The 14,679-nt window shown below is 44.2% G+C and overlaps 1 protein-coding gene across 16 annotated transcripts in view; it reads right to left on the bottom strand.

The window, feature by feature from the left end:
• The window catches only part of SRPK2 (SRSF protein kinase 2), a 257,349-nt gene that overhangs the window by 15,979 nt on the left and 226,691 nt on the right, over positions 1–14,679 (bottom strand). For all 16 annotated transcript variants that reach the window (XM_057732327.1, XM_057732317.1, XM_057732323.1 and 13 more), the window contains 5 exons: positions 13,915–13,940; positions 12,233–12,479; positions 11,146–11,628; positions 2,137–2,237; positions 1,915–2,022 (listed from right to left, as the gene is read on the bottom strand). In XM_057732327.1, coding sequence (XP_057588310.1) covers positions 1,915–2,022; positions 2,137–2,237; positions 11,146–11,628; positions 12,233–12,479; positions 13,915–13,940 — 965 coding nt within the window. The remainder of the gene's footprint in view (positions 1–1,914; positions 2,023–2,136; positions 2,238–11,145; positions 11,629–12,232; positions 12,480–13,914; positions 13,941–14,679) is intronic.

Genomic DNA, 14,679 nt, shown 5'->3' with positions numbered 1-14,679 from the left:
AGGGGCTGGGGTGAGAATGAAGGCTTGTCTCTGCTCCCAGAAAATCACCCTTAAACTGATTCAAAAGAACTTCATAAGCAGCCCTAGAAGTACTGAGGGAGCTTATGCTTCATTTCTTGGGAAGGAGGGAGGCAAAAGGAGATGGAGTGAGTGCTTTTCTTTAAAAGTTTCCTCCGGACATTGATGCCACCATTCACAGCATCTGCAGGGGTCAGCAGGACAGGAGAGGGTTTGGAGGGACAAGCTCTTCTCTCACAGAAGGCAAGACAGCCCGGTATAAAACTGTACTGACCGCTCCACCATTATTCTACGACATCTGTGATCTTGTCCTACCTTTCTGGTTATATCACCAAACTTTTACACCCAAAATTAGAAGCATAGGATTTCAGAGTTGAAAGAGTTTGCAGAGTGTAAATCAGGGCAGCCCTGATATGGCCCCTTCTGTGTTGCTGGAGACAAGTAAGGCCTGACCTCACCACATCCTGAAACAAAACATTTCTCCCCTGCAGCTCCAACTGTTCAAAGTGCTCCCCTTCTACTGACCTGGCCTCTGCCTCCCACTGCTTTCCAGCCCCTCCACCCCATCCTGCTCTCCAGACTCATGCAGAGAGAGCCTGATTCCTTTCCACACAGGAATCCCTACATTCAAAGAAAACATGACATGCCCACCAGTTCTTTTAACCATCCTTTTCCATACCTAGCAAGGAAAGGACTCAGTTTTGATACTTATTGAGAGACTTAATTTTAAAATTATTCTCTGGGATTACCCGTCAGAGCAACAGAGGAACAGAAAGGCACTCTGTTCTAGATCGGTTTGGCCATACTGCTTGCAACCATGAAAGACACAGAACAGACACTTTTTTCATGTTGTTTTAGTACAACCTGCTAACAATGCTATACTTTAGCGCCAGAGGACACAACCCAAAGAAGTGCTACATTAATCCTTGAATAACAGACAATTATATTTATTGTGCATTGCTTTTTTAGTGAGAAGACAATACCAAGCTTTACACACACACTCATTTAAGTATCAGAGGAGAATCTGGGGAAAAAATGATATGAAATAAGAAAAGCATGAACCACCACCCTAAGCAACAGATACATGCATCCGCTTTGCCAACAAAAGACTACAAAGCTCAGCCCACTAAGAGGAAAGTGACAAACTGGCCAGGAAACAGGACCAAGAAAGAAACTGAAATTGACTTATGGAAGGGGGACCGCTCATGCTTACTGGTTCACAGGTATGGGGAGAAGGAGGTGAGAAGAGGCACTGGTGGGGCTAGGGAGCGCTTAGACACAACCAAACTCTTGATGCACACAGGTGACAGTACACACGGCTATGGCATATTGGGGAAACCACAAGCATCCTGAGGCCCTGAGGAAAACCATCGCTGAGCCGCCTGTGGGAACAGACTCCGTCAAACAGCGTACAGAGGCTGCTGGTGCCTCACGTGGCTGACTTACTTAACAGAAGGCGAGAGATTAAACACTGGTATGTGGGGAAATCCTCTCCTTTCCAGGTAAGGAGATAAGGTCTGTCAGACCCCCTCAAACAACCTTCCCCTAAATCATAGCTATCTCATCTCCCTCCACAGCCTGAGGGGGAAAACTGCATACAACCTGCAAGAAACCAACAGAACTACCTGAAGTATTATCACCACAGCTGAGGTCTGAATCTGGGGCCATGGGCTACAGAGGGCCTCACGAGGTCGTCTCTCACAAGACCAAACCAAGGACACAGCTGAGAGGGTCTCTTAAGATAACCAAGGCAGCAAACTTCCCCTCAACCACCCCTCAGTAGACAACCTTCATGGTCAGAAAAGCTTAGAGCACAGGCCCTGGTGAGACTGCCCCATCACCGGAACTAAAAGGATGAGCCTTTACACAAAGGAAAATGGCAAAGGCTGTTCTTACCATACATGCCGTACTCCAAATGTCAGCAGGTGTGCTGTAACCTGCTCCTATTAAAACCTCTATGGATCTATACTGACGCGTCTGGATGTCTTCTGTGAAGTGTTTATGCTGGAAGGGAACAGACTGCATTACTGTGGAGGAACACAGACATTAAAAAAGAAGAAAAACATCTTCTAAAACAAGATCACAACCAAAATGTTTTAGAAAGAAAACTTTACTTACCACCCAACAAGCATTTCCCAGGTCGGCAATTTTAACTCTAATTTTATCTGCATTCCGCGGGTCCAGGGGATTCACCAACAGGTCGGCGGCCCGAGTTTTTGCTGGCATGAGCAAACAGCGGGAGGGTTAGTGCCTGGGTAAGTGGTTTGCGTGTACGCGCACAATGCTTGCTGGGCACAGTCTCCTTTTCTAGAAGAGTGGTGGGTGATCATTTAGGGCTGGAATCCTGTAAGTTGAACTCAAAAGAATTTAAATTCTTTGTCTCCATCACTGGACAATACGTCACAAGAGAGAGAACTGCCCAGAGACCCCACGGACACTGCCTTGCCCTTTCTTCTTTCTCCCCATCCTTCACCTCTAGGTCAGCCCTGCTTGGTTCCTGCATCCTTTCTCTGCTCCTCCTTCGATCATGCCAGTTCCCTAACGGACCCCGTCTAGTTCAGAAGTGCGTTATTACTGAACCTAAGGGCAGAGAGAACACTCCCCTGGGGAGGTGCCAATCCCTTCCGAACTGGCCCCCACCCCCCACCTCTCCCTCTGCCTGGGCTGAGCACAGAGACCTCGACAGTTAGAGGGTGGCTGATGACCAAATACAGGTTAAGGGCAGTGACTAATCAATTCTGGCTTAGCTTCGGACAAGGAACACTCCAGAATGGAGGTCTGAGGTGGCCTGAGCCCTCTGAGGCCCCTCACAAACTTGTCAAATACCCGGGCCACTTGCAACCTCCAGGGATCCTGAGGGATTCTCAACAGCAGGCACAGGGCTGGGATTCTCAGGGCTGCGGGGCCAGAAGAGCTTCTCAGACGAGCACAGACCAGGCCTGCAGCAAGCATGATTAACCAGGGGGTGAGTGATGAAGAAGAAGGTGGTGAGGCGCAAAAGGAAAACACTGAAGTGAGTCAACATCTCCATCAAACCTCAAAGTGACCGACAAGCTTGGATTTCTGGAAAAGGATGAGCTGTAACCATGGCTTTATATTTATTTTAGAAGTAATTCTGAAATGGTACTCACAGACTAAACAGAAAAGCCCACTCAATGCAGAATATTAAACACCCTTCAGGGCATTCGAAGGTGGGCCCTGCTGAAATGACTGACCCTCCTTTGGATAGACCTGTGTTATGGAGCTCGGCACCCTATGTGGGCGGCAAGGCCAGGCCGTGCGCACCGTGAAGAGGGCAGTGAGTAGGCAAGGCACCCAGGACCCGGGCGCCCAGAGAGCTCCCTAGGAGGGGCCAGAAAACTCAAGAGAACTCTGGGCAACATTTTGACCCTCAAGACCTGTTCCTCAGACTTACGGATCAACCAGAGCCAGCCAGGCCCACATGTTCCTGCTTGCTGTCTGCCCTAGGCCCACACCCCTCTTTATGAGGGACCCACTGAGGCCAGCCCACTGTAGACTGGCTGATCCACTGTGAGGCCGCACCAAAAGCCAGGTATGAGCCGAGGTGAAGAAACACAGGAAATCAGAAATATGAGAAGGACAGCAGCACAGAGACCCACACGAAGAGGCAAGGTGTTCACAGTGAACAGGGAATCGGCTGAGAAATCGAGTTCCGAAGAAACATAAAAATGCTGACCCAAAAGACAGATGGCCGGCACCAGAAATGGCCAGATGAATCCCTCTTGTCATTTAATAAAAGAGAATCAGCAGACAAGAAAACGGAACTTCAGGTTTGCAGACCTGGATTCAAATCTAAGTTTCAACATCTACAAGTTATAAGACTCTGGCAAATGACTTAAACTCTTTGAGGCTCAGTTCTCCAAAGGAGGAAGAAAAAGGGACCACACCTCCCCAATCAAAAATGAAAAATGAAAAAAGACCAAACACAGGAGAGCTATGGTAGTGCCTGGCTGGCCAGACCCAGGGGCTCTGCGCTGCCTGCCATCAGACAGACCACCCTCCAAGGCCAAGGCTTCTAAATGGTCAGTGAGGGACCAGCCAAAGCCCCAGGGGCAGAGAGAGGATGGGTGGCCAAGCGGTGGGTTCCACCACCCCAAACAACTCAGAATAAAGGCCTGACAGGATATGAGGTTGAAGCTGCAGGTTCCAACTGAGTGAGCTGCCATTGAGGGTACTCAAGTGGAAAGAGGGGATCCGAAACCACCACCCTGTCCCAGTTGTTGTTCTAAAGACATCTCACATGAATCACTTCCGCTAGAGGAAATATACCTTAAAAACACAACAACACACATCTTCAATGTGTGGGGTTATGTTCCAAAAAACCCATCTCAAGGTGAAAACATCATAGGTTCAAAATGCATTTAATACACATCCCTAGCACATGTCACAGATGAGCCTAGTACCTTCAACATCACTTACGTTAGCCCACAGGGCAAAAACAACACAAAGCCTACTTCATAATAAAGTGTTGAATATCTCATGTAATTCATTGCATTCTGTACTGAAAGTGAGAAACAGAAGGGCTGTCTGGGTACAGAGTGGTTGCACGTGTGCCGGCAGTTCATCCGCATGATGGCGTGGCTGGCTGGGTTATGTTAAGCATTACAAGGGGGGACCGTGCAGTGTATTGCTACCCCAGGAAAAGACCACAGTTCAAAACATGAAGTACAGGAGGCTCCTAGACAGCTTCCGCCACCAGAGGGCAGACAGCAGCATCAAGCAGTATCAGCAGTATTCCATCTTGTGGAACTGAAAACCACAGCCACAGAGAGAGAAAATGAAAAAGCAGAGGACTTTGTATCAGATGAAGGGACAGGATAAAGCCCCAGAAAAACAACTAAATGAAGAGGAGACAGGCACCCTTCCAGAAAAAGAATTCAGAATAATGATAGTGAAGATGATCCAGGACTTTGAAAAAAGACTGGATGCAAAGATGGAAAGTTTACCAAAGACCTAGAAGAATTAAAGAGCAAACAAACAGATATGCAACACAATAACGGAAATGAAAAATACACTAGAAGGAACCAATAGCAGATTAACGGAGGCAAGAAGGGCGAATAAGTGACCTGGAAGACAGAATGGTGATAATCACTGATGCAGAAAAGAATAAAGAAAAAAGAATGAAAAGAACTGAAGACAGACTAAGAGACCTCTGGGATCATGTTAAACGCACCAACATTCACATTATAGGGGTCCCAGAAGGAGACAAGAGAGAAAGGACCTGAGAAAATACTGGAAGAGATTATAGTTGAAAACTTCCCTAACATGGGAAAGGAAAGAGCTACCCAAGTCCAGGAAGCACAGAGAGTCCCAGGAAGGATAAATCCAAGAAGAAACATGCCAAGACATATATTAGTCAAGTTGACAAAAATCAAAGACAGAGAAATGTTATTAAAAGCAACAAGGGAAAAATGACAAATAACATACAAGGGAACTCCCATAAGCTTAACAGCTGATTTCTCAGCAGAAACTCTGCAAGCCAGAAGGGAGTGGCATGATATATTTCAAGTGATGAAAGGGAAGAACCTACAACCAAGAATACCAGAATACTCTACCCAGCAAGGATCTCATTCAGATTCGATGGAGAAATCAAAAGCTTTACAGACAAGCAACAGCTAAGAGAATTCAGCACCACCAAACCAGCCCTACAACAAATGATAAAGGAACTTCTCTAAGCGGGAAACATAAGAGAAGAAAAGGATCTACAAAAACAACAACAAAACAATTAAGAAAATGGTAATAGGAACATACATATCAATAATTACTGTGAATGTAAATGGACTAAATGCACCAACCAGAAGACACAGACTGGCTGAATGGATACAAAAACAAGACCCATATATATGCTGTCTACAAGAGACCCACTTCAGACCTAGGGACACATACAGACTGAAAGTGAGGGGATGGAAAAAGATATTCCATGCAAATGGAAATCAAAAGAAAGCTGGAGTACTGATACTCATATCAGATAAAATAGACTTTAAAATAGAAAATGTTACAAGAGACAAGAAAGGACATTACATAAAGATCAAGGGATCCATCCAAGAAGAGGAGATAACAATTATAAATATCTATGCACCCAATATAGGAGCACCTCAATACATAAGGCAAATGCTAACAGCTATGAAAGAGGAAATGCAAGGCAGAAATAGAGACACAGATGCAGAGAACAAACACATGGACACCAAGTGGGGAAAGTGGGGAGGATTGGGGGTAATGAACTGGGAGATTGGGATACCAAATTGTACACTCTAAATATATGCTGTTTATTGTCTGTTAACTGTATCTCAATAAAAGTTCTTAAAAAAAAAAATGAAGTACAGCTTCTACAGAATGCGTTTCACTTTCACACCATCATAAAGTTGAACCATTAATTCAGGGACCACCAGTACAGTTTCTCTGTATTTAATATCCCTAGTTTATGAGCACTAGACAAAGTCTCTTTGGTGACTTGCTGTTGTCCTCCTGGTTTGCATCTATGCATGGTTACCCAGCACACAATGCATTCCAAATGATACTAGCGAATTTACCTCAAAAATTTAACTGTATTAAGAACACAAAGGAGGTAGAAGAGAATCAGCTTGCATTTCTTTTCCCAGTGTGACAGTTTCCCGCTCTAGGTATCTCTAAAAGGTTACCTGACTACAACACTCAAAAAGGCTTACTTAAACACAGGGACACTCACACTTGCTGCGTAATCATACAAATTTTGCTCTGCCCAGAAATCAGATCACCTCCCATGATTCAGTCACTATTATGCAAGTATCACAGCTCTTTCCTGCTCTCTGCTTCTATCAAGGAAGGAATGAAAAGTGGGAAGAGAGAGGAGGGAAGCTTTCACTTCAGGAAGGGCTAGGGCCCTTAAGTCATTCTGATAAGCTGGTCTCTGGGTGACACTGTGTTCACTCTGTGTGAGGTGACCCTGGGAACCAGCAGCCAGCGGGGCCTCAGTGATGAAATAGCCGTCATCACTTATCTGCAAGGCACTGTGCTAGGCCCACACGGATACTTTATGTTTAAAACATCCTTACAAGGAAGGCATGAATACCCTCTTTATATGCAGGATATTCACTACCAGCCCAAGCAAAGAGCAGAATTAGGAGATTTAATGCCCAAACCTGACCTATTTGTTCACCAAGTATTTACTGAGTTCCCTCTACATGCCAGACGTCCTGGCACTGGGAAGAGCATGAACAAGACATACAAGTTTCCGCCACCACACCCCAAATTAGGAAATTCACACACTTGTTGGGAATATGGGCAATAAAGTAAATGAAAGGAATGATTCACATACCATGTCAAGTAGCTCTATGTGCTAAGAAGAAAAACAAAGCAGAGAAAGGAAATGGATACTGATAAGGATATCTGGCCTGGGCTGGGGGGAGGGGGTGTGTGTCTTTTCTGAGAAGGTGATGTTTGAGGAGAGGCCTGAGAGAAGGGAGGCATGGAGGAGAGAAGATGTGGGCAGAGAAGACAGCAAGTGTAAAGCACCAAGAGGCAGAAACAAGCTTGCACCCTTGAGGAACTTCAGAAAGAAGACAGTGTGGGAGGTGCAGAATGAGCAGGGGAAATAGAGGCGGGTGGGGAATGATATCAGAAAGACAGCAGCTGGGGACGGACTGCACAGGACTGTGAGCTTTACAGAATGATGCCTCTGGGGGTATGCTGTGTGGAAATACACTGGAGATGGGGGGCGGGTATGCTTTAAAAAGCTCTCTCTGGACTGCTCCACAGGGAACAGACCAGGGAGCAACAGCAGGAGAGAGAACAGTGTGGAGTCATGTTTCAGCAGCCCAGCCAGCACTGCCGCTGACATGGTCACTGCTAGGTGAGGGTGAAAGGATTCAACATACACCTTGCAGGTACCATCCTGCTCCTGGGTCTCCTCCAGACATGCTTAGTCCAGATACATGCTACGGCAGCTAATAACCCAAGAGGAATCCTGCCTCCTCCTCTCAACCTTTAATGGCTATAATTACTCCAGGGAGAGGTTCATTTTCTTTAGCCTGGCATGTAAGTCCTTCCTCAGTCTTCTCATTGTGACCCCAGCTTTTCTTCTACTATTTCCTAACATATATACTCTGCTGTAACGACAAGGATATACACAAACTAAGTAGATATTTCTCTTGCCTCATGTTCTTGTAGTACCTGGTGGCCAACCTCCAGTCTCTAGGCCATACCCTTTCCACACAGGAAACAAAACACCCCCCCCCCTCCATGTGGGAGGCTGTCCACGGATATCCAAAGACAAGGCTGGAAACCCAAACTGAGTGCCTCCAAATAAATGACTAGATCAATGAAAAGGTCAGCTTGGTAAGGGACCTGGATCGGTGAAAACAAAAAACAAGAACAAACAAACAAAAAATTGGCCCCCTATTTCTCCATGATGCAATATATTCATACAACTGACAGGGTGCTGGGGACAGAATATGTGTAAAAAAGTAAAATTCTGACTGTGAATGGGAAAAGGTGAGAGAACAGGAAGAGTGGAACAATACAGTCAGGTATCACTGATTTGCTGGTTCATTATTCAATAAAAGCTTATCTTAGCACTGAGTTAGATGCTAAGGATACAAAGATAGAAACACACAGCACTCTGAGGATACAAAGATAGAAACGCACAGCACTCTCAAACAGTTTACATTCTAGTGAGGAGGAAAACAGTGGAAAAGAACAATTACCACACAGTGAAGAAAATATGACTAGCAGGAAAAGAGGGGAACAAGAACTGGGACCTGCCAGGGAACACAGGGAGGACCCAACAAAAGAAAAGTGTGCCCAAACGAACAGGAGGAAGCATTCCAAGCAGGAGGAAAAGCATCAGCAAAGGCACAAAAGCATAAGCAGGCACGCCATGTTCACACAGACACTTGTCATTAGGTCTTAAAAATAAAAGGGGAAGGGCTTCCCTGGTGGCGCAGTGGTTAAGAATCCATCTGCCAATGCAGGGGACACAGGTTTGAGCCCTGGTCTGGGAAGATCCCATATGCTGTGGAGCAACTAAGCCTGTGTGCCACAACTACTGAGCCTGCACTCTAGAGTCCACGAGCCACAAATACTGAAGTCCACACCTAGAGTCCGTGCTCCACAACGAGGAGCCACCACAATGAGAAGCCCGAGCACCGCACTGAAGAGTAGCCCCACTCTCAGCAACTACAGAAAGCCCACGCGCAGCAACAAAGAGACAATGCAGCCAATAAATTTTTTTAATTAATTAAAAATAAATAGGGAAGAGACTATGCTACACTTGAGATTACTAAACTTTTTCACTGTTTACTCCATCAATAGATGTTTCAACACTCATTTCAATATATGCATGTTTATACATTTTGTATACTACTGTTCCGATATATTATGTACATTATAAAACATTTAAAAAATATTAACAGCAAAAGTTACTTGGAGACATGGCTGACTCCAGCCTGGGGCAGGGAAAATATGAACCTGGGGCACGTGGTTCTAGAAAAGCAAGGAACCACCAAGAATAATGGGGTTGTGTCAAATGGACTGAAGAGCCAACTTGAAGAGGCTCACACAGACCAAATTTGGGATAATTCTGGCATTAAAAAACAAAGCTTATAAATGATGATAACACACACTTCCATGTGTTAATCAGAAAGAAAAAAGAATCCATGAGTCTATGACATGAAGGAATGCGTGAGAGACTGCAGGCAAGGTGGTACGTCTAGAAAGAGCATGAAGGCCTCCCGCCTTTCCCATGCACCATGCCCTATGCACCCCGTCCATCTGGCTGTTCCATCCTTTTCTTGATAAACTGATTATCTAACAAGTAAACTGTTATTCCTGAGTTCTGTGAGCTGCTCTAACAAATTAATCCAACCCCAGGACGGCGTCACGGAAACCTCTGACTTACAGCTGATCATTCAGAAGCACAGGTGACAACATGGACGTGTGACAGGTGTGTGTGGGGGGGGGGGGAACCACAGTCTTGTAAGACTGAGCTCTTAACCCTGGGATCTGACACTATCTCCAAGAAGTGTCAGACTTTAAATTGCAAGACACACCTAGCTGGTGTCAGAGAATTGTTTACTGTGGGGAAACCACACCCCCCCCCACATACACTTGGTAACCAAAAGTGTCAGCAGTAGTATGTGAGTAGAATGAGCCCAAAGGAGACTAAAGGTGAGCTTTTCCTTAGATGAGGCTACATTCCTTGTGAAAGCATTTTTTTTTAAGCACCTTCAAACCCTCTGGTCAGGGTAAAGGTTAACAGGAGCAGAATGCGTCTGTCCAAGTGGAAAAAAACATATCCTTAGGATGACTAGTTGTGGCCAATGAGTACAGTGAGGGCTCTGCAGGAGGCTTCCTGGCTACTGGAATCAAAGGGGCAGGAGAACATCTTGAGCTATCTGCAGGGCTGGCTCATCAACTGTCTCACCATGTGCTAACATTCTTGTCAGCAGAGGGAGCAGAGGCGGTTTCTGAGTTTTTCCACTGTGGGCCAGAATGGAAATCAACTGTGACACCCAGTGTTTGCCTACTGAAGTCCCCTGGCATGCCACAGGCAGAGATCTGTCATGTGGCATTCACCCTCAAAATCAGGGTTTGATATACATCATCATCACATTTAAATCCATGCTGCCTCCTTTAAAACATCAATAGGAGAGTCTTACAATCAAGAACAACTATCAAAATAAAGTAGGACACTTCTTTCTCAATACAGATAAAGAGTAGGTACATTCTTCCTTGAATAGAAACAAAACAAAACAAAAACCCAAAAACTAAATTTTACACTATCAGATGGAAGTAAAATTATAAATTAAACTACACATTCTAGAAAACTACAGGTGTAAGATGTTAGACTTGGAGGGGTTTTGCAAATATATGATCACTAACTAAACACAGGAAGAAGGAAAAAAACTCAGAAATGGGATCCAATACGCAGAGAGCAAAAGAAAGCCTAGTGGCACAGAATATATTTAAAACCATGTTAACTTATTCATGAGTACAAAAGTAATAAAATGAATATGGTTAACGCACACATACACGGCTATTCCACCTTCAGCCAATTCCCTTCACAGCATGTGTCGAGGGTGTGACACTTGGGCCCCTGAAAGCAGACACCTGATGGGAAGGGACACTTACTTTTTGGCAAATCCCCAGTGCTGGAGGCTGAAACTGTCCTGCTTCTGTCATGGGATGGACTGCTTTCCTCATGCTCGGTAAGCGGGGACCCGTCAGAAAGTGCAGAGCCACAAGCCACAGGTTCTAAAGGCCCAGAGAACAATGATGTGGAAAACTCTGGAAACTGTGACTCAGGAATTTTGTGTCGTCCATTTGGCAATTCACCATTGAATTGTTCGTAGGAGCTGCTGTATGTGTAATCGCTTTCCACATGTGGCTCATCGAGATTATACTCCTCGGGATTTGGGCAATCCTCCTCCTCATCGTCCTCATCATCCAGCTGCTGTTCCAGTAGGAAGGGGCCATTCTCAACATGGCCATTGGTTTTGGGTGATTCTATCCAAGTAGGGTCTATGTTTGCGAGCTCCTGTTCAACGTCGTCTTCATCTTTCTCAGTGTTTTCCTTCTCAGTATCTTCTTTCTCCTCCTGGTCCTCAGCTTCACCTTAAAAAGTTGAAGGGCAAGAAATAGAACTTGTCACTCTCCTTAACAGAGTGCAGTAGGCACTTATCTCCTGCAACAAGAGACATGTTCAAATGTGCTAACTTCATGTGCTATACAGCAAACACCTCTTGGCTCTCAGGGTAAAATCTTTAGATTCTCTAAATATTATTTTTCATTTATGATACAACTGGCCTACTCAGTAGAAAACGCTAGCTTCTTAGGGAAAATGAGCATAAATGGAGCGGTACTTCCATTTCTACCCTCTCCTCTATAATCTTCAGAAAAGGTCTAGGGTACACTACCGTTAGGTAAAAGTTTAACTACAAAATGAAGGACAATCCTTAGCATGATAAAGACGGTGTTTCTCAGATGTTTTCCAGTTTTTAAAAAAAATATTTTGAAGTATTAACATATTTCTGGCACACATTTTACAAAGCAAGTACCAGATAGCTCCCCATATTCTCCAATAGGGACTTGGAGAGAATCACCCTCATGTCTGAAGCAGCAGCAGCAGCACCAAGTCACCCTGCATGGTGACCTGGCAGGTCCCTACTGTGGGAGCTCCTGGGGCTCCTATGCAGCCCTGTCTCCAGGTTTCACTGACCGTTGTCATTTGCAGTCTCTCCCTCAGCTGACTCCTCTAATCCTGCTGTTTTTAGTTTCACCTCTGGGGGGTATTCATCATCTTGCTCATTGGAAGGTACAGCTGATGTGACGTTTTCTTCTATTATTTTCCTTTCAGCTTCTCGCTCCAATTCTTCTATTTCCTGCAGGCGCTTTTCCAGTAACTCAGCCTGCCTTTTCTGCTTCTTTTTCAGTTTTTTCTTTTTGTTTTTAGATATTTTTCCTACCTACAACATGTTAAGAAAATACCACAGGTCAGTTTGCTTCTTTTTTAAAGCACTATGCAACAGCGTAAGTGCTGGCAGCATGGCAAATACCAGCACAGTCTGTTTTTCTCAGGGCGTAGTCAATTAAAATCACATGCCTAGACACGCGATCCACATCACGGTTAGGGTTACAGCAAAACCAGAAAGAAGAAACCAGTGCTAATACCAAGTAACGGGACTACTACCGGCTCTTGGCCTTGGAGGGATATACCTTTTCCCTTTAAACTCTAAGAACTAAATATGCTGAGTTACTCTTGCCTTTAAACAAGAAGCGCCTCTTGCAAGTTTTGGTTGCTGCTGCCTGTCTATAAAAGAACCGTGTCCCCTCTCCTTAACTGTCTTACTCAACATTCTGCCAAAACAGGTGTACTTCATTCACTGTTGGTCAACAGCACTGTTTGTGTTTGGGTCTCACACACCGAGCTGTTATCAACAGCCAAGACTGCAGGAACTGTGAGAAATGAGCATATGAAGTAAAGGGAAAAAAGAAAAAGCCATGGTTTCAGTCTGCCTGCAATCATGGCCATCTGACTTGGAAAGTACTGGCAATGAGAGCCTCCAGTCTATCACAGAATCAATAATCAGAACAAGCTGCTCAAGCCACGGCAGAACTCAGCAGGCCAGGTGGCATAATTCTTACAGCTCACGCTCCTATTGGGACTTTCATTCCAAACTGAGGGCTGCTGGCAGCACTCTGAAGTTCTGCACATTTCCTTCCAAAGGCTTTTGGTTCATAAAGATCTTTTAAAACTTGTAGGTGACCCACCAACTCAAGACATATATATGTTTTATGCTCAACTGGAACCAAGCCAGGTTTAGGTCCGCTGGGGTAGGATTTAATTCCAAACAGCCTGTTTCATTTGCTCGCATTCAGTGCTTTGACAGGACCACATAGATAATACTCTTTCATATTTAACTACTAGCTGGAAAAAAAATTAGCACAGCAGCTTCAGAAAAACAGGTAACTTGGAGGCAAATTAGAAATAATAAAAAGTGTTTTTGGAATAATCACACTTAAAACTCTATCTCTATAACCTCACATTTTACCAGACTCGGCCAACAGCACTCCAGAAAGTGCATGAGGAAAACAAAGACAGAATTTGGATGAACTCTAATTATTCCAACTCTAAAAACCACTTCACCTTATCAAAACATTGTCTTACATATTCAAGGATACCCAGCATTTATAAACATGACTGTCTTTTACATTAAAATATACTACAACATCTGTGATTTAGAAAGGAACAAAAAAATGTACAACCAATTCCCCCAAACAATCCTTAGTGAAAATTTGTTTCAGGAAGAAATAGAAACTAATGTTACTATTAGAAAAGTTCAATAATGAATAGTCACTTTTGACATGGAGGTGAATATAAGCATATGTGTAAGTACTTACGGGTTTTTGCTGTGGAGCAGTACTCACTAAAACAAAACAAAACAGAAAACAAAATGAACATTTAGAGTGAAATAGATACTTATCTTTATGTAGGTAATGTGGACTGTAAAATGAAATAACTACTGCCTTTTAATGGCTATGCAACTTCAACAACCGTTAAATATTAAAGCTTCTTAATCGTAGAGACATAAAGAACTCAGATGACTGGCTCTTAAAAGGCAAAGCCACAGTGGTTCACATGGAGTCCTTTCTCTTATTTATCTAAAATTAAATACCCATTCATTGCAAAAACAGACAATCCCAAAGCACTGACAGATAAGAACAATTTACACATTTCAGAACAATTAATTTACACATCTATGATTGAAAACTATTTCACAAGTTTATACAGCTAAAGTAAGTCAAATACTCTAGAAATCACATGAACAGACTTGGCCAGTCTCAAAAGCTTTATAGACTGTGGTTCCATGATCTAAAAAACACCCTGATGGTAGAAAACGAGATTCAGAAGTGGTGCATCTCCCAAAGCCAGACCAGAGGGCTTCCACCCTGCAGTCCTCGTGCTTGCCTGACAACACACTAGGGCAGAGAGCACGTGAAGAGAGGGTGAAAGCACTGTCCACACTTCACTGCCCCATGACACTCTGTGAAAATCAGAAATAAAACTCCATACACCAATACTCAAGTCAGTTGGCCTTCTCCCACCCTGAAGTCTTCTGTAACTAATGCTAAGCCCACCAGTTAGACTGATGTAGCTATACTCAC

Source organism: Hippopotamus amphibius, chromosome 4, assembly GCF_030028045.1.
Source record: "Hippopotamus amphibius kiboko isolate mHipAmp2 chromosome 4, mHipAmp2.hap2, whole genome shotgun sequence".
In the NCBI taxonomy this organism is placed as follows: domain Eukaryota; kingdom Metazoa; phylum Chordata; class Mammalia; order Artiodactyla; family Hippopotamidae; genus Hippopotamus; species Hippopotamus amphibius.
The sequence above is the reverse complement of the archived record's forward strand: the minus strand, read 5'-3'. Positions and strand labels throughout refer to the sequence as shown.